At 51.7% G+C, this 20188-nt stretch overlaps 1 protein-coding gene across 7 annotated transcripts in view; it reads right to left on the bottom strand.

Annotated features, from left to right (window-relative positions):
* Positions 1-20188, bottom strand: part of Dennd1a (DENN domain containing 1A) — a 482983-nt gene that overhangs the window by 5054 nt on the left and 457741 nt on the right. For 4 of the 7 annotated variants that reach the window (XM_070013274.1, XM_070013264.1, XM_070013288.1 and 1 more), the window contains 2 exons: positions 13914-14002; positions 1381-1509 (listed from right to left, as the gene is read on the bottom strand). In XM_070013274.1, the coding sequence (XP_069869375.1) occupies positions 1381-1509; positions 13914-14002 (218 nt within the window). The remainder of the gene's footprint in view (positions 1-1380; positions 1510-13913; positions 14003-20188) is intronic. The other 3 variants (XM_070013301.1, XM_070013293.1, XM_070013281.1) reach the window with 1 other exon arrangement.

Consider the following 20188-nt stretch of genomic DNA (forward strand, 5'->3'; position numbering starts at 1 on the left):
GGCACCAGACTCAGGACTCAGGCCAGTCTGCAGGTGGGGACGCGGGGAGGGGTGACTTGGGTGGTCACAGGTGATGTGGAGGCAGGCAGGGGCAGGATCTCCCTGCGCTGTGGGCACGGGCAGGCCGCAGAGCAGTCTGGGTTGCATATGGTCCTTAAAAGCATCCACGAGCCCAGCTCAGGGGACAGAACCCAGTGCCTGGGATTTTGGAAGAGGTCAGGAATGAACACTGGCCCCTCGTGGAGAATAGGGGACAGTGGACTCACGAGAAGGGCCATTCCCTTCCCTTAAGTGCTTTGTAAAACACCAGTGACTTTGGTAAGGGCAGACTGAAGCCATCTTAGCTCAACCTCAGCTCTGAAAAACCTGTAGGCGGAGGAGCTGGCAAAGAAAGGGCTCTACGAAAAATTATATTTGGGGGTGGGCAAACCCTTTTCTCTTTATTAAAAACATAAACCTCCAAAGGGTGGACAGATGCAGCAGTGGTTGAAAAGTGTGTAGAAAATGAGTGAGTGGGGACAGGAAGGAAAAACTGGGAGAGAATGAAGGAAGGGGTGACATTGTCGAACAAGAAATGTATTCGTTACCTGACTTATGAAGCAGTAACCCCTCTGTACATCACCTTTATGACAGTTAAAAAAATAAAGAATATAAAACCTCCCAGCCCATAAACCTTTGTCTTTTTCCTCTTGAAAAAAATGTTAATTGTAACTAATATAAAGCTTAGGTTATAAGCAATACTGATAAGATTATATTTAAAAAGGCAGGTAACTGTAGCTACTCAAGAGACTAAGATCTGAGGATCAAAGCTAGTCTGGTCAGGAAAGTTCATAAGACTCTTAGCTCCAATTAACCACCAGAAAGACAGAGAGCTGTGGCTCAAGTGGCAGAGTGCCAACTTTGGTGGAAAAAGTTAAGGGACAGTGCCCAGGCCCTGAGTTCATGCCCCAGCACTGGCACATGTTCACAGTCAGGTAGATTGGAACATTTAGGTTTGCTGATATTAATATACATATCCCATACTATGAAATCTCCTTTTAACTTAAAACCTGCCTTGATGTCTCGCTGGTTTTCCAAGCTGTGTTGAGGTAAAGAAGGACTCAGGGACCAAAACCCATGGTTGCAGTAGCCACTAAGTCTATTCACAGCCAAATTAATTTCCTGTCACCTCACTCCCCTGTCACAGCCCGGGTGGGGCTGGCACCCTGAGAGGGGGCATTCTCCCTGCCAGTTGGTCCTGGGACACCTAGCAGGCTGTATTCACACACCACCCTTCCCCCAACAGGAGCAAGCGGTACCAGCCCTATTACCCCCCCCCCCCCCCATGTGCTCAGAGAGTCACCCAGCTAAGCCCAGGGAGCTGGAAGAAGGAAGAGAGACCATTCAAAGGGAGTGGAGAAGAAAAAGCTTTCGGTGAAGCCAGCGCCGGGGGTGTCTTCCTGCTGGCATTCATCGTCAGAGGAGTCCTCGGAGAGGAAGACTGCATAGTGTCGCAAAGGCTTTACCAGGCTGGGGCAGAGGAGACAAGAGAGAAGAGAACAGGCAGTTAGAGGCACTGTCAGGGCTCTGTGCAAGGTGTGAAGGAGAGGGCCAGAGGGCGGCAGGGGGAGGAAACTGGGGTGCCCTGTGCACCAGGAGCCTGCAATGCGCCATCCAGTCAGGAGCGACCCTGGAATGCCACTTCCATGTGCCTCCTAAATGTAGTGAGCAACTATGCCCCAGGACAGTTAGCGCAGAGCAACGCGGACTCCACATGGCTCCCCCTCCCCCCAGCCACCGTCATGACGCAGAATTGTCATTTTCTCATGGTCAGCCTTCCATGAGCAGATCCAACCAACAGTGAGTTGGGGAAGACATTTGGGAGAAAACGATGCCAGACTTTTCTCCTTGCCTTTCTAGCATTCCCTAACCAGTGTAGCGATTCCGCAGCCGTGGATATACAATACGGCGATCTAGAGCTGTTTTAAAAGGTGGCAGCATGTCGCCCAAGGGACTTGAGCATGCGTAGACTTTGGCATCCGGAACCCATTCCCGCAGGGACACTGCGAAGCGATGGTACCACGTGCCCTCTCTCCGATCTACAGAAAGCGGCATTTCAAAAACCAAGACCAAAACAACAACAACAAAAAGGACTGGAAACGCAGGGGCCTAAAAGCCAATAATAGCCAGTGGGATTGTGTGTGACTCCCCCCGCCCCCCCGCTTCTTTTCATTTTTCCACGATGAGCATAGCTACTTCAATAATCAGGAATTTGAAGAAGAAATTTTTTAAAAAAAGTTAAACAAGTGAGGCTCGTGGCGGAGGCCCTGGAGAAGGGCCTTTTCTGCTTGGCGGCGGCTCTCTGGAGCCTCTCTCAGATGCTTCTTTCGAGACTCCTTTTCATCTGTGATGTGGAAATTAAATATTCATCGTTATAAAAAATAGATCTCCCTTGTCAGCCACCTGTGAGCTCTACCTCTCTAAACAAACACATAGACGGCCCAGGGAGGCTCCACACCCGGCTCCTATGAATTATATACTGACCATGGCCTGCAAGAGGCCAGGGGTTGGAGAGGAGCGGGGCCTGCAGACAGTGGTTCAAATCCCAGCCCCACCATGGCTGCTGTCTTGTCCTGGGGAGCAGGGGTTGTTTGCGTCTGCTCCCCTCAGTGAGCTGGGCCTGCTCCGAGCAGCCCTGGGAGGGGCTGGGGAGGTCTGGAGAGACCTGGGGTGTCCAGGAGGGGCCCGCCCGCGAGGGCAGCCCCAGCCTCCTTCCCGCGCTTCCCACTTTGGGTGGGACTCCTTGGGGTTTTATGTCAGGCAAGAGCAACAGGTCCAAAGCAAGCACCAAGAACCACAGCTGCGGGCAGAAGAGGGGCGGCAGCTGCCCCAGGGAGTGGGGGGCACTGGGACCAGGCTGTGCCATGATGCCCATCGCTGGTGCTAACCCAGCTCGTGCCCCTCGCTGGCTCCCAGAACCTCAAGGACCCCAGTTCCCCCTCTGCCGTGTCTGTACCTCCCATGGTCCCTAAGGTCCTCAAAGCCAGTAGCCCGGGATCCCGCCTCAGGAGGGGGTGGGCCACAGCACTCTGTTCCCCTTCATTCCCAGCCCTCCGCGGACTATTGAGGGACCTGATGCACAGAGCCGTGCTCTGGCCAGCTCCGGGCAAGACTTGGCTCCTGCCACGTCCACAGAAGGACCACCTCCACACGAGCCTGGCCCTGGCCCTCTCCTCGAACCGCAGATGACCATTCTGGACCAGGAGTTTGCTGCATAAACGGCAAGGAGGGGCGGGATGACCTAACAGATGACCCACTCACACTCCCTAGCATGGGACGGCTCCTGAGCAGGGAAGAAGGGTCAGGCTAGGCTGAGCGGGGTCTGAGCTGCGCGTGGCTCTGTACAGACCCGCAGCCTCCCCCTGCCCTCCCCCTACACATCAGCCAGCTTACAATGTTTGAAACACGCGCTCTTTGTCAGCTGGCCTTGCTGTCCTACCTGGTGCACTGACTGCTGTTCTGCCTTCAGAACCTGGCCTAAGTGGCCAAGAGGTTCCCCGGGGTTCCTTGGTCTTCCTGGCTACTGCCTGGTGCTTCCCAGGGCCATTTAATCTCCTTTAAGTCTGTTTCTGAGTTTCTCAAGGGCAGGAGCCCAGCTTGTTCCCTCACCCCCACCTGGGGCCACAGAGCACCGTGCAAGTTTCTGGTTAAACAAGTAAGAGCTGACGTGCTGGGGGAGACCTCAGTTGGCCCATACTCCTGGGGCCCGCCACATCTTGTGGCTCCTTTCATCACAGCTGTGGCTGTGATTGAAGTCTCCTCTTCCTGGGCTCCCCACTTATCCTCTGAGACCTTCTGAGACAGACAGAATAGCACCATGCCAGGGTGTGTGTGTGTGTGTGTGTGTGTGTGTGTGTGTGTGTGTGTGTGTGTGTGTGTGTGTGTGTGTGTGTGTGTGTGTGTGTGTGTGTGTGTGTGTGTGTGTGTGTGTGTGTGTGTGTGTGTGTGTGTGTGTGTGTGTGTGTGTGTGTGTGTGTGTGTTATGGACACAGGGCAAGCGAGTCTCAGGAAGTTGCTGAAAACAACTAGAAGGCCCAGGGCCTTCACCGGGGCTAACAGTGGGCTGACACAGCATGATGTAAGCCCTTGACAGGGTCACGTGGAATAAGGCTCTTGGGTGGCCCTGAGAGCCACCTAAGCATGGGCGCCCACATTTATAGATCCTGTGACTCTGAGCAGATAGCACTGACCATAACTGGCCACATAACATGAACGCTACTATACCTGACAGAACTTTCTAGATTCACAGAAGAGCAGGAAGCCTTGGTGCTGGACGAGACCTTGCCTCCCTACATGTATGTGTCCATGCAGGGAGAGGGAGGAGGGGGAACCTCACTTCTAACCTTCAACGCAACTGTCTCCAGTTGGCTTTCCCAGCCAGCTAGACCCAGTGTGTGTGTATAGAACACGCCAATGGCTCTGGGTGAAACTTGGTTGTGATTTGGTCAGATTTGACCTTTGCCCTGTCCAGGCCACAGAGATGAAGATGATGGCAGTCACAGAATTGACAAGCCTTGAGCTATCTGCTGTCCATACCATTTCTCACTAAGACAGACAAGCTGAAGTTGGGGGGGGGGCTTGCCTGGGGTCACACCGAATCCACCTGTCTCTAAACCTCTTCAGTTTCTCAGATCTGAAACAATGAGACGAGAGGGGTGTGGCGCGGGGGGCGGGCGGAGGGAGGGGATTCCCCCATCTACTTTTAATGAAAGGTGAGATTTCAAAATAAACTTATTTAAATTCAGCTGCTCATGTTCTCCCATGAAACATACAGTCAGATATTTGTCAGAGATAAAGGATGGACCATCGAAAACGTCCAGGCTTAAATTTTTTATTAGCTTAAGGCGGAATAGGGGGTAAAAAAAAAGTGTACCTCTTCCCTCATTAACCCAATTCAGCTACCATCCTGCAGTCTGCCACCCACCAATCGCCTGGATTTTATTACACACAAAGGACTGTCTGTAAAAAGGCAGGTCGGGGCGAACTTGGCTACCCAGCGAGGGCTGCGATGTCTCGGGGAGAAAGAAAGGCTCTCTGTCCATCACCACTGGCACCCCATCCCCCGGCTCAGTGCCCCGCCTCTGCCCACCGCGCGTGTTGCGGAGTTCCCATGCAGATGACTCTGAGCCCTTTCTAATGTTTGGTTTAACGTGTCGCCGGTTAGCGAGTGCGTGTGACAGTGGTGACAGGCGAGGCTGTTCCTTTTTAAATACCATGTCAGAGCCGGCGTCAGGAAGCAGGGACGTGCTCTGTGCTCTCTGCCGTGCTGGGATCGCGCCGGCTTATTTTTTAATGAGGAAGATCTGCATCTCGAGAGTTTTTTTCATGTGTCACATCGCGTGGACAAATCAGCAGCACGTCACGCTGGTCCAAAATGAAATGCTGACAAATGTAGATATTTCAAATTTAATTGACATTTAAATGTACTTGAGATAAAGATGGGAAGGTATCAGCCAGGACTTGTCTCTGGAGGTAATGAAGGGGGTTGGTGATCATTTTACTTCGACACAAAGGTTCTTCACTTAGGCAATGGCTTGCTCACTCTGTGTCCCTCGGTGGCGTGGCCTTGGGGAGCAATGAGCATGGAGAGGCCCTGGGTGGAGGCCAGGTCCTGCTTGCCGGGCCTCCCTTCCCTCCCCTATTTAGGTAACTACTTCCTGGGCTCAGTTTCTTCCCTGTGAAAGGGAGACTCTGTAGCCCTCCTGAAGGTGATCATCAAGTTAAACAGGGCTGGAGGCTTTGGCATGCAGTGACTCTTCAGTGTCTGTGCAGAGACTCTGGGCACAGGTGTGTCTCATGTCCAGGCTCCAAGGTAGCTGTCCCTGTCCTCAGATGAATGGGCCTCTGCCGAGCACAGCCGAGCACATGGAGTCATCTGGCAAGTCTCACCTGCAGATTCCCAGCTTTGGCCTAATGAGGCCACAGGGCCAGTGTTGCAGGCCAAAGGCTTGGTAGTGGTTACAAATGACTGAAGCAGGGGCTGGGAAGGTGGCTCAGTGGTAGAGTGCTTGCTTGCCTTGCATGATGAGGCCCTGGGTTCGATTCCTCAGCACCATATAAGCAGAAAAAACTGGGAAGTGGCACTGTGGCTCAAGTGGTAGAGCGCTAGCCTTGAGCTGAAATGCTGAGGGACAGCGCCCAGGCCCAGAGTCCAGGCCCCACGACCACCACCAAGACTGAAGCAGGGCAAATAAAGGTCTCTGGTGGGCTGTGAGGCTCAGGGCCTGCAGAGGAGGCCCAGAGGCCTTGGATGAGGATCCCAACGGGGAGAATGTGGACGCCAGACTTTTCTTCCCAAAGAGAATGGAGGTTTCCTTGATGCCCACTGGGGTCTCTTTGAGCACCGTGAGCTGTGAGTTTAGGAGAGGCAGGAGGAGCTGGCAGGGACCAAAACCAAGGACTGAGGGTTACGAGCAAGACTGGGGTGGGTCTTGGGGTGCCAGGAAGTATGCTGGGCTCGATACCCCAGGTCCCTGAGGTTGGTGTGCCCTTGGCTTTTCCAACCATCACTCATCTGTTGAGTAGTTTGGGTTTTTTTTGTTTTTTTTTGGGGGGGGGTCAAGCCACTTTATTGAGGCTCGGAGGCAGGGAGGGGTTGAAAATGCAACGCAGAGTGCACACTGGCGACCTCGACGGGGAGGGCCCTTCCCGGATCTGTAGTCTCGAAAGACTGTTGAGTAGTTTTTAGCCTGTGTGTTCCTATGCATATTCATTCATTCCTCCGTCCACACACATCACTAAAGGCCAGTCTCACAGGCCCAGACTCCTTTCCACATGTCCTGAGATTCCTTTCCAAGCAGGGAGACCCAAGCGTGGCCTTTACTTCATCACCACTCGGGGCGGTCTGTGCTGGAGGGAGGTGGAGAGACGGCCACTAGGGGGCTCTTTTCTCAACTGGGAAGGGCATGGTGTGGACTTGGGAGAAAACTGTCCTTCCCAGCTCCTTCCTGCTGAGCACCTGGGTCTGAGGATGGAGTCTGGGGTCCATGGCAGGGCATGTGGGGGCAGTGGCCCTGTGGGTATGGCCTGGCCCCAGGAAAAGTTCTTCCATTGCTAGGTCTTGACTCCTTTCAGCTTGAGTGAGGCTGGAAATGCCCTGGCTGAGAAGACACTGGGGTGCAGATAATGTGGCAGGGAGCCACGGCAGCCTTGGGGAAATGGGGACGTGGAATTTGGAAGAGGCCCGAGTCTCAGCTGGGATGACAGCGCCTTTCAGGTGACTGAAGCGGGTGACTTCTGGGCATGGACAGAGCCCTTTTCCTGTAGTACCCTGAAGCCTTGCTCTGCCACGGAAAGAGCTTCCTCTCAAGCGACAGCTCGTGGACACCGTATCCCCCTTCCAGTGGCTGGAGGAGGCTACCGTGGATCACGGGGGGCTCATTGGCAATCCCTGCTCTTCCAGGCGGGGCTCGGGCACCACATCTGACTTCAGGCTTGGCTTTGTCTCCCAAATCCACAGGGGGTGGAGGGGAGTCCAGTGAGGAGCCTCTCCCTCTGCTCATTGGGTCTGTGACCTTCTGTTGGAGTGTCTGGCCCCGTAGCCATGCAGACAGGGGGTCTTGGCAGCCTGCCAGGAGGCAGCACCGAGCCAGCTGCCCCTCCCTCCCCGCCCGGGGGTGGGGGGGGGGAGGGCAGGGCCCAGCTGGCATCTTGGAGATGTGTTCCTGGAGCTGGTGGCAATTCCTGGCTTTTGCAGGCAGGGCAGGTGGCCTGCTGGAAGTTTCACAGTCTCATCCTGGTCACCCCTGGCACTGTTAGATGCTCATTCTGTGTCTGGTGGTTGACTAATACTTGCCCCATCTCTAGGGTGGATGGGCCACGAGTGGACCTGCCTTCACCGAGTAGTGTTCAGTCATTCAGGAAACACCTCTGAACAGAGTCTGACTTGACTCAGGTCTGAGAGTCACAGTGGAAGGACACCCAGTCCCCACCCTAGAGGACTCGGACAACTGGTATGTGTGTGTGTGTGTGCGCGTGTGTAGACACATGTGTGTGAAGCTGGAGGAGCAATATCTAGGCAGGCTGGGATCGGGGGCAGGGAGGAAGAGTGGGCAGCTGTGGGGGCCACCAGGTGTCTGTGTGGAGGCTGAAGCAGTTGCTGGTTCAGGGACCATGCTCATGGGCTCCGTGCTGAAAGCGGAGGGGGAGGAGACTGGCACAGTGGTAGGGCTGGTGGTGGGTGGGCTGGGATGTTGGTTTCCAGCACTCTGCCCCTGCACCAGGTTACCATCTACATGACTGGGCCCCCAGGCCCAGCCAGGAGGGGCCGGGGTCAAGAACATGAGATGTACTGTGCTCAGGAGAGCAACTGGCCAAGACAGAGAAGTTCGAGTGTATTGGGACTGGGGCTTTGGGCAGGGTTCTCACTAAATATTTCTGGCAGCTTCTTCTGATCTTGTTTTCATCTTCTGGGATCTTGGGGCTGCATAACAGGGTCTGACACCCTGCACAGTGTGGCCTGGCCATTTGGTGAACAGACTGTCTACATCAGCACTAACATCAGCTCTGGCAGGAGAAGAGGGTGGTACTGCTCTTTTGGAGTTACTAAATGATACAGGGCAGGCATCTACCTAGCTGAGCAGGCGAGTGTACTGGCTCTGGCATTAAACTGACCCATTTAAGCTCAACTCTGCTACTAGCTGTATGACCAAGGGCAAAGATGACCTCTGAGTCTCAGCCACTGCTAGATAATCAAGCTCAGAACCCCCTTTCCACCCATTTCTCATGAGGACTTGATGAAGTGGAGTACATAAAGTGCTTAGCACATAGTTCTCAGCTAATGGTACTTGTTAATTCTATTTCTTACAATGACATCAAGCAAACCACAGCTTGGAGAGCACAGATATTTATCCTTGCATTTTCATAAGGATGAAAGCTAGTGAACAGCCTAAAGATCAAATTCCAAGCAGGGCTAGGTAGATCCTTAGTACATATACAACAGGATCTTCTATATCCAATAACAGGGTCATGAAGACACAGGGAACAGCCCATAGGAGAGGAGATTGCAAGAGAGGCAGAGTGTCAAGAAAATACATATACGGGGCTGGGAAGGTGGCTCAGTGGTAGAGCACTTGCCTTGCATGCATGAGGCCCTGGGTTCAATTCCTCAGCACCACATAAGCAGAAAAAAAAAAGCCGGAAGTGGCACTGTGTCTCAAGTGGTAGAATGCTGGCCTTGAGCTGAAGAGCTGAGGGACAGCGCCCAGGCCCAGAGTTCAGGCCCCATGACCACACCAAAAAAAAAAAAAGAAAAGAAATACATATAGCAAAGAGACTGGAGGGGAATCTACAGGTATGTAACATGTATCTCAACTAAAGAGGAACTAAAAGGGAATTTTTTTTCTTTTTTCTTTTTCATGTCTAGGATGTCTCTAAGGCTGCTGTATTCTTTGAACAAACAAATAAACAAAAGTACTTGAAAAGCACAAACTTCCTATATTCTAGCCAGAGAGGTGAAAGGAACTATTCCCACTCGGGATGCAGCCAGCCAAGGCCCCTCTGTGAGTGGAAGACGACAAGGGACCAAGTTGGTCAAAAGGGCTCAACCGTACAGGCAATTGGGACTGGTCCCCGAAGACCCACCATGGCCCATGAGCCCTTTGGGACTCAGAAGACAGCCTTGTGGCTAGCTTGTGAAGATGAACTAGGTGATGGATGCATGTAATGCTCTTCCTCCATATCTGAGCTACTCTCTGAGGGCCACTGACTCTGGCCCCACTCCACCTCTCGGCAGGGATGAAATCCCAGGCTGCCTGGCAAAGAGCAGCACCTGGGGTGGGTCACAGGCACTGGTGGAGCACAGTGCTGCCTTTGTGAGCTGGCTATTGGCTCTGTCTAGGTGCCACATTGGATGGAAATTCTCTAGCACCTGGGAGCCAGAAGGGAAAGAACTCTGGGCTTTGCAGCTGGGGTGCTGGCTGCGAAACACAGGGTCAGGCGCCGTGGTTTCACTACTCAGTGTAGTGTGGAGGCCTACTTAGATCCTTTTACTTTTTGAGATAGGGTCTTTCTTTGTAGCCTAGGCTGACTTGACGCTTGCCTCTGCATCCCAAGTGCTGAGATTGCAGGTATGTGATACCATGCTTGGCCCAGAAGTAGGTCCTAAACAAAGAGCCTGGATACTGGAGAGTGAAGGACCAGACCTGTCAAGAGACAGCTGACTCTACTGGGTCTTTCCTTTAGCGTCAGCTTCTCCATCGGCTAAGGGGGAGCCACCACCTACCTCGCAGAATCTTTTTCTTTTGGTTGGTCATGGGTCCTGAACTCTAGACCTGGGCGCTGTCCCTCAGCTCTTCAGCTCAAGGTTAGCACTCTACCATTTGAGCCACAGCGCCACTTCCAGCCTTATCTGTGTATGTGGTACTGAGGAATCGAACCCAGGACCTCATGCATGCGAGGCAAGCACTCTACCACTGAGCCACCTCCCCAGCCCCCTTGTAGAATCTTAAGAAATGCTCTTTCTCTGTCCCCAAGGAGACTCATTAAGTACCCATGGAAACTACTCCGGTAGCAGGAGGACTGAGGCTCTGGCTTCTGACTCTAGGCTCCAAAGAACCTAGGGGAGGGCTGGTAGGCTGGGCAAGTCATCTTAGGACATGGGGCTGTGTGGCTGGGCAAAGACAGACTACAAATGAACCCCCATAGACCTTGTGCCAAGGAGGGCAGCAGAGCATTAGGACACAGGAAACAGAACTCTTTTTTTTTTTTTTTGGTCAGCCGTGGGGCTTGAACTCTGGGCCTGGGCGCTGTCCCTCAGCTCTTCAGCTCAAGGTGAGCGCTCTACCACTTGAGCCACAGTGCCACTTCCGGTTTTCTGGTGGTTTATTGGAGATAGGAGTCTCACGGTCTCTCCTGCCCGGGCTGGCTTTGAACCGCTATCCTCAGATCTCAGCCTCCTGAGTAGCTAGGATTACAGGCGTGAGCTACCAGCGCCCGGCAGGAAACAGAACTCTGAATCTCAGCCTTGCCATTCTATGTAGAGGGCCTAGGAAGAGCAGATGCACTATGGGAGCCTGAGCTCCCTGTCTGTGGAAGCAGAAACCACTAGCACCAGAGGGCTGAAGACATGAAGGGGCTGGGCTGGGCTTCCTGCTGGCTGCCATCCAGCTAACGCATCTGAATAATAACGGGAGGAGCTACCGCTTCATGGAGAGAAATGTAACTGCATATTAATCAGCGAATGCTAACGGAAAACAACAACCAAACAACAGGGAATGTTTCCCTAGAAATCTGTTGAATGCATTCTTCTAAAGGCCAACAAAAGGCCAAGAGGGGGCTAGGAAATTTACCCTTGGTAGAGGAGAGTCTTCGTTCTGAATGAGTACATGCTAGTCTACGGGACTGAGCGTGGAAACCCCTGCTGCAGGCCCCCTAGTGTGCATCTAACAGGTTCTCAGAGATATTTGCTGAATGAAAGACGCATGAACGCACAGATGGAGCAACGGACGGGTGGACGTCAGCTGGAAGGAGACTTCGGTGATGGACTAGCCAGAAGCCGCCAGCCGCCACTGCCGGCCTTGGTGGGTCCCAGAATGCTGCAGGGCAGGGGACGCTTGTATTCTTAATCAGCCCTGGCTTCCTGTCCACCAAGCTGATGACGGAATATGCTGCTGGAAGTGACGGTTGGGGCAAGAGATCAGGAAGATCCAGTCTCCCTCCTCAACTTCAAAGATCCCACATACTCTTCTGCTGCCCCAAACTTCCAAGTTTCAGATTCACTTTGAAATTGCCAGTGGAGATGAAGACCCAGGATTCAAGAAAAGCCAGGGTAGATGAAAGGGCCAGGCACTGAGTCCACATATACAACACAAAGGCCCATTAGGCTCTGGCTCCTACGTGGCGGCGGAGCTGCTGCTTAAGTCTTCCAACACCATGCCAACAGATTGGTGGAGCTGGTTGCCCCTCCCCAACAATATTTTATGAGGAGTCTGTTTTATTAAAATATTTTCCGCTGGATGCTTCCTGTGTTTCAAGAAGTTGGTCTTGCCAGCTGGAGCTGATGACAGTTGAGAAAAACACATCCAAGTGCTGTTGTGACATGGCATTTGGAAGTGGAGGAGCATGGGGGGGGGGAGGGCTGGGGGGATGGCAGCCTGGAAGAGACGCAGGAAAACACCCGGGTGGCACCAGAAATGTCACTGGCATGATGAGAGCACAACTTCCCTTCCTCCGTATCAAGAAAATGTGAAGAGAAATCCTCGTACTGACGTCCTGAAATATACCTCCCTCCTCCAGGTCTGGGTTGCTGTGAGGTGTGGTCACAGAAGACCTGCCATTTGTTTTCTGTTACAGCTGATTCACCACTTTCCCCCTCCCCCGAACCAGCCCCAGCCTTCTGCTGGCTCATCTCAACTCCTGATGTGCCCTGAAAAGAAAGGTAAGCATATTGCAAAAGGAAACTGAGAGTCATATTGACGCAGCTTAGGAAGTCACCAGAAAAAATACAGGGAAGATTCAGTCTCTTTCTGGTTTAGGAGAGCAACAGTCGATATCAACAGGGTTACAAAGTCCAGCGTCTCAACAGGAATCTGGCTACACAATGGGCAATGCTTTTCCATACAATGGGAGAGTGCAGAGGTTCTGTGCAATGCAGTGATATTCTGGTTTAGCAACTCCATCTCTACAGTTCCAGGGCCTGTATCCCAGTACAGATACAGTGGCAGAGAAGTGACTCTAAGGAAATCAGTCAGTTTCCTTCCCTCAGGAGAAATCTGTAGGGCCAGAGGACATCGGAACTATGCAGCTTTTTCTCCACAAGGGGGCAATCATCATCCACCATCAGGGAGCTGCCTGGCCCTCATTCCCCATTCCCACCATCCTATTGTGCTAGGCACCAGTTAAGTCTGCACAACTTCAAGAGTGTTCTCTTCCAAATCTCACATAAGCAGTACTAGAAAGGCATATGCATGTACACACACACTCTCTCTAACTCTCTAGCTCTCTTTCACCTGAACTTTCTATGCAAGTCTCAATCAGTTTCTAGGAAAAGTGAAGTGCACTACAACCTGGGTTAGGCCATAGCTTGACATTTCAGAGTTACTCCTTTTGGCTCTAGTTCCGGCTAGGATGTGCTTTCCCTGAGAAATGTTTGGAAAGCAGTCCCTTCAGAAAGGGTATTCCCTTTTCCACTCAAAGGACTGATTTTTTTTTTTTTCCAATTCCTCCAACAACTCCAGACCAAGATGGATCTGTGCACTTTCTTTAGACATCCAGGAAGCCAGTGAGTGGCTGCTGAACTATCCGTGTGTCTTGGGAACAAAGGGAAGTAGCTCTGGAGTGGGGTTTTGAGCCCAGCCACTAGGGTAGCTCAGCCTCTGTATGCAAAGCGTGTGGCCTGCATCCTCTTTCTCCTCATCTATCCAACAGTCACTTGGGATGTGGCTGATTCAGGTTCTAGGATAGTTCCTCAGCATATCCCAAGGGCCTGCCCAGGGAGCCCACATGCTGTGGCACAAGTGAAAAGGGGGCTGAGCAAATCTTTGTGCATAAATCTGAGCAATAGAGAGAGACCTTATACCCCACCAGACCTAGGGAGAGGGTAGCCTCGTTAAATAGCTGCCCGTTGCCAATTCTCATCTATGAACTCTATGTCTCCAGCATAAGAAGCCTGGGACCTTCCTCAATCTTGTCTGAGTGCCCCTAGGGTCTCATCACTCTGAACCCAGACCAGGTACCCAGCTCCTCAGCTTCTGGGGCCTCTTGCTGATATGACAGCCAGACGAGCAGAAGAACATGCAGAAGCTAGTACTGAAGGCGAAGCCCTGCTCCTGACTGACCCCTTTGTAAAACACCTGCTCAGTGCTCCAGGGAGCACAACATACTGGCTCTCCTATGTTCTTCCAGACAGACGAGGGGGGGGGGTCATAGGTACTCACTGCTCAGGGCTTGAGACAGATGTCCTCCGGCCTTCCGTGGTGATATTGCTCTTTGGTCTCTTGACGACATGGGGACGGGGTGGGCGCACCTAGAATGGGCACAGGGAAACCCCCAAGGAGTGAGTTGGAAAAGCCATACAGGGACATCGTGAAGGTTTAGATAAGCATTCCAGAAGAAATGTTCGGGTATCTTCAAGGTGCAGGCTACAAAAGCCCCACTCATCATGGAAAAACCACCACTTTGTGTGCTGCAGATAAGACGCATTACTAGGAATTCTGTGGCCCATTCAAATCAGGAAAATTCTCTTCAGCTGCAGGACGGGGACAGACTCCCTGCCTCCTTGTTGTCAGGCTGTGACGGTGGCTGCAGGGGACGCAAAACATCCCATGGCTCTTAGCCACAGAACCCAGACACCTGAAAGGTTTCACTGAGATTTTTTTTGAGATACGCATGCTTAATTTTGCTCTTTTATAGTCAAATCCCATCCCATGCTTCCCCAAATGGGAAGGGGGAAACGCAAATACCAACATCGGAGAGTCCTGATGGAAGCTGTTTTGCTTCCCAGGGTCTCCCGTGACAGTCCTCCAGCAGGGCTCAGCCAGCTGTTGTCCCTGTGTGGCCATGCTCATGGCGCAGACCTGGTGGAGGAAGTGGATGGCTTCCTAATCCTGTAGTTAGAGCCGCGGTGCCAAGATGGGTTATTCCAAGCTGCCACCTCTGAAAGCCCACAGAAAAAGACGCCTCCCTCCCCAGGAGAGTCTGTGAATGGGTGTCAGGCTGAGAATTTCTAGGTATGTGTAGAAGAAACTCATTCAGTCCAATCAACATTCCATGGTACCACCATCTCTGACCGTTTCCAGTGTTGGAGAGGGGGAAGGGAAAGCTCTAAGCTAAGAAAGTCCCTCTGCATTCCATTGCCAATAAAAACAGCCCAATGCTGAGGGCAGCGCACAGGGCTTGCTTTCCCTGCATACATGAGACCACACTTGCTGGATTTGCAAACAAGATGGGGAAAAGAGGGTGCATGAACTCCTGGCTGCTCTTTTCCTTAACACCTCTGCTGGCAATCTTTGGGTAACACAGCACAGTGGCTCAGGAAGAAGATTATAGAAGTTGGCCACATACTAGACAAGTCTTTATAGGGTCCCATCTGATCCTCAGGTTTGCGCATGTCTGATCTAACCAAAGTTTTTCCTGTGAAGCAGCCAGTTTGAGCTCAGCTTTGTTTGGCAAAGTAGAGGTGTGGTAAAAGCCAAATGCATTCCATCAAACCTGCTTTGTCTTCTTCCATGGACCCATTGTAAAGTACAAGGACCACCCCAAAGTGGTGTTCCACTGCTACATAGTGGGAGCTTTGTAAATGCTTATCCTGCTGCTCAGTGACGTGTGTGTGCGCGCATGTATGTATGTGTGTGCACATGCATGTGCCAGTTGTGGGGCTTGAACTCAGGGCCTATACACTGTCCCTGAGCTTTTTGGCTGAAGACTAGTGCTCTGCCACTTGAGTCACAACTCTACCTCCAACTTTTTGGTTAATTAGAGATTAAGAGTCTCACAGACTTTCCTGCCTGGGCTGTTTTTTTAACCATGATCCTCAGATCTCTGCTTCCCCAGTAGCTGGGATTACAGGCGTGAGCCATTGGTACCCAGCTTTTTTTTTTTTTTTTAAAAACCAATAACAAAGGAAGACCAGGGTGTCTCTGCATTAGAAGTTGGATCACAGGTTGATCTTATCCCTCTTAATAACCTGTGTAGTACCATGTGTGTGTGTGTATGTGTGTGTGTGTGTGTGTGTGTGTGTGTGTGGTGTGTGTGTGTGTATATATATATATATATATATACACACACACATACATATGTATATGTATAATGTATACTTATATATATATAGGGCAAGATTTGTAGAAACACACAAATGTTGTTGCATGGCGTCCAAGAGGTGCAGAATGCTGCCACTATTACTGTCATTATTAATAGAAGGGCACCTGCCATTCAGCAGACATTTGGTCATCATTTGCTGAACAAACAAATAGCTACATTCACCCCTATTCTAGCTGCACGTTGGCTTCCCTAGAGCAGCTCGGCTCCTCTGGCAGCCGTACGCGGGCTCCCCTGACTGGAGGGTTCCCCCAGCCTCTCCCCACAAAGGCGATGCAGCTGGAGTGAGGAGCAGGCCTGTCCTCGGCTGGGCCGGGGCAGGCGCTCAGGAAAGGTCAGACATTAAGCCTGTCAGCTCGTCCTGAACAGCGCTGTGCCTCACTACAATAAAGGCGGGTTAAGAATGTGAACTTGTGGCTGAAATGGGGGGATTAAGTTTGTGGCAACTTCAACTGAACTTGCAACGTGGTGAAACATGGGGAAAAAGAACAACAGAGCTAATTAGACGAGCTGAGCTGTCAGAGTGCCGCTGAATGGCTCAGCGCCAACAAACAAAAGGAATGGGTTGGCAATCAGCAGGATCGATGGAGGAGACTGCTTCATTAGGGATGATAAAACAGACAGAGGAGGGAGAGGAAGGGGGAGGCGTGGGGGAGGAGAGGAAGACACAACGGACCAGAGACAGTCACCCTGGCAGTTACAGACCCACCCGGAGACACACACACACACATACCTCAATGCTGTGGACAAAGCCAGACCCAAACCTCCCAGACAACCACCTAGATATACCAAGGCCTGGGGACTGTGACTTACACACAATCTAATATCATCCACAAAGGCGTGAGCAAGAGGTAAAAAACATACAAATCATACATGCACACATTACCTCCCTCCCCCCACCCTCTCCACACACACAGTGGTAGACTACAACCAGACCCAGACACACATAGGCAACAAGGTTTAATTAGGCCTGATTCCTAAGATGATGCAGACAACCCCCTTTTGGGGGGTTTGGGCTAGGTGGGGGCTGGGTGGAAGGAGAAAAGCCACCCGCACACACACAGGGGCGGCCCACCACAGCCAGGATCCCAGTGGTGCCCGGGGAGAAAATGCTAAACAGGGATTTCCAGCTCTGTTCGGGGGGACCGGAGGGGAAAGTTGGGAAGCCAGCCAATTCCCGCTGGATTTAAAACCTGAGAAATCTAAGTCGGCAGGGTTAAATGTGCATTGAATACAAAAGCACGAGTACATTTGACTTTAATGGTGAGCAAGAAATAATAAATACAGAGCTTATAAAGTGCTTCGTATGCAGGCCGACCACAGCCTGCCTCTCTCCTGTGAGCCCCAGCACTGCCCTTCATGGGTGAGACACCAGCATGGTTTGCTGCTTGTTGTTGTTGTTTTCCTTCTTTTAAGAAGGGAATCCAAATCCTCTGTTCATAACTGAACTCCAGACACTTGTGCCAGGCTGCAAATCTCCCTGCAGTAAGGCTGGGTGGCCAGCGGCCCCACTGTTGACCTAGGTGATGTGACCCAGCAAGGGCTGGCTGGGCCACGTCCTGGTGTGGACACCACCTCTCTGAGACCCTGGGAGGGGGTGCCCTAGGCCTCCCTGGCTCCCACCCAGGGTGCCGTGGTGACTGCTGGAACTGCTTGCTTGAATGCACGCAGACTTAGCAGCTTGGATGGCCTGCAGCCTTTGGGCCCCAGAAAGCATAAATCTTTTAGGGCTCCCAAAGGTTCAAGGATATGTGCCTGAATCACACTCTCTCTCTCTCTCTCTCTCTCTCTCTCTCTCTCTCTCTCTCTCTCTCTCTCTCTCTATCCAGGCCACAGATATGCCCTCACTAGCTTCATCATGTGAGCATTGCTAAACTCACTTCACAGATGATACAACTAAGGCTTAGAGAAAGCAAGCAAGGGTCTTCTCTAAGGTTACATGGCCAGGAAGTCCAGGGCAGGCACACCGTAAACCCAGTGGAAAGGGAACCGAGCGCCAGGCTAGTCACTGCCTGCCCAGGCCAGGAGCAGGCGCAGCTGCTACGCAGACTTCTTCAGGAGCCACCTCTGCCTCCCGAAGTCCTCAGGTATCAGTGGATGGGCCAGACACTCCCTATTCTGCATGGGGACCCACAGTGGTAACAAAACAGAATCCACTCTGGCCATTTCCAGGACTTGAGTTTCTCAATGGGGACTGACTCCGTATCTTCCCTCGATCCCAGGCCCCTAAGAACTGAGCTCCTCACTGGCTTGAGAGCTGTGTGGTGAGGGGCACAAGAGGTAGGCCTGGCCGCTCTATGGCGGAAATGCTTCTGCCTGCTGTGGGCTACAATAAGGACAAATGAGACAACCACCACTCATGTGCCTCATACAGGCCTAAACACACTGGTATATACCCCCAAAAGGGTGATTCTTGTCCTCTGTGTCCTGCTGGGACCTACACGGCTGGAGATTTCAAAGTAAGCCTAGCTGGCTACTAAGGAATTAATTTTTTTCTCTAATTAAGACTTTGCCCTAACCCTAAATGCTAAGTCCAGCTCTTTCTATAGAGATGGAGGTTCCAGGGAGTTTGGGGGTGCTGAGGAAATAGGGTACTACAGCTTGGTGATCTCTGGTAAAGGACTTGGGTTTAATTACTAAGCATCTGTTTTTCATCTGTAAAATGGGCAGTGACAATGCCTACTTTATAGAGCTACTTACTGTGAGAATAATTGGGATGAGGCACCTAACAATGATTGGGAGGGGGGCAGGGGCTGTAAAATCTTAAATGAAGTGTGTGTGTGTGTGTGTGTGTGTGTGTGTGTGTGTGTGTGTGTGTGTGCGTGCGCCTGTGTGTGTGTGTGTGCGCGCGTGTGCGCGCCAGTACTGGGGCTTGAGCTCAGGGCCTTGCATTCTTGCTTGGCTTTCTCATAACAGCTAATGTTCTACCACTGGAGCCACAACTCCACTTCTGGCTTTTCGATGATTAATTAGTCTGACTTCCCTGCCTAGGCTGGTTTCAAACCTTGATCCTCAGATCTCAGTGTCCTGAGTACCTAAGTTACAAGCACAAGTCACCCAGCACCTGACCCAAATGATTGTGTGTATGTGTGTGTAGGTCAGTCCTAAGGCTTAAACTAGGGCCTGGGCACTGTCTCTGAGGTTTTGGGCTCAAGGCTAATGTCTACCACTTTGAGCTAAAGTGCCACTTCCAGCTTTTTTGTAATTAACTGGAGGTAAGTCTCATAGACTCTCTTGCCCAAGTTGGCTTTGACTTGTGATTCTCAGATCTCAGCCTTCTGAGTAGCATGAGCTATCAATACCTGGCCAAATGATTTTTTTTTTGTCTTGTTTTGTATGTGTATGTTTTTAATGACAAGTTTTTTTTTTTTTGGGGGGGGGGTCAGTCATGGGGCTTGAACTCTGGGCCTGAGTACTGTCTCTCAGCTCTTCTGCTCAAGGCGAACGCTCTACCACTTAAGCTACAGCACCACTTCCAGTTTTCTGGTGGTTTATTGGAGAAAAGAGTCTTTCCTAGGATTACAGGTGTGAGTCACCAGTGCCTGGCTTTAATGACAAATTTTAAGATGTAAAGCCTGGTAAGACTAAGAACTGCTACTGGGTGCTAACCCAGTGCTGGGTGCTCTTCAAGTATCATCCACTTTCATCTCCACCAAACACCTCTAAGAATGGGCCTGGTACAGAGAGAAGGGTGGTTCAGAGAGCGTCCAGGGGTACACAGTCTAGCTTTGTTGACTTCCAAAGCCATGCTGCTAATGTCTGTTCTGAAACACTCATTACATAGCACAAAGTGTTACCCAGAAGGGCTTCCCCATCCTCCAGGAAGGTCTTCTTGCTGCTTGTGCCATGTCTCCTGGGACAGTGAGCAGACACATTCCAGCCCCTGCACAGCTGTGCTGATGGGGGCACTGGATGATCCATCATATCAGGTGGCGGGAACTACAGACTCGTGACAGTCACAGATAAAGCCACTTAAGGCCCCTACCCCGCCCCACAGATGTATAACTCCCTCACATGGTGGGGAAGGGGAGGAGATGGCACCAGAAAACACCAGCCTCCACGCAGAGAGCAGCTAAAGAAAGCATGTTGAGAGTGTATGCTAAGGACTTAAAGCAGATATGGGGCTTGGTTACCTGCACTGTCTGGACTCTGTGTCAGCACAAGATGGACCTGGACAAGTGTGCCAGAAGGGTGGGATGCCAATGTATAAGGGCGCTTTAGTGGGAAATGGCCCCTGGTGCTTGGCCACGCAGAGGTGGCTGCTTTGGACAGTAGACTGGGAAACTCTGCTTTAGTGAGTTACCATCACCAAATAGTCCTGGCAAGTTTTGTAAGTGTAGGCACCATTGGTGGTGTTATGCCTCAGAACAATCAGTCTGGGCATACAAGGAAACAA

The sequence above is a fragment of the Dipodomys merriami genome, unplaced genomic scaffold (assembly GCF_024711535.1).
Source record: "Dipodomys merriami isolate MVZ:Mamm:240054 unplaced genomic scaffold, mDipMer1.0.p SCAF_11, whole genome shotgun sequence".
Classification (NCBI taxonomy): domain Eukaryota; kingdom Metazoa; phylum Chordata; class Mammalia; order Rodentia; family Heteromyidae; genus Dipodomys; species Dipodomys merriami.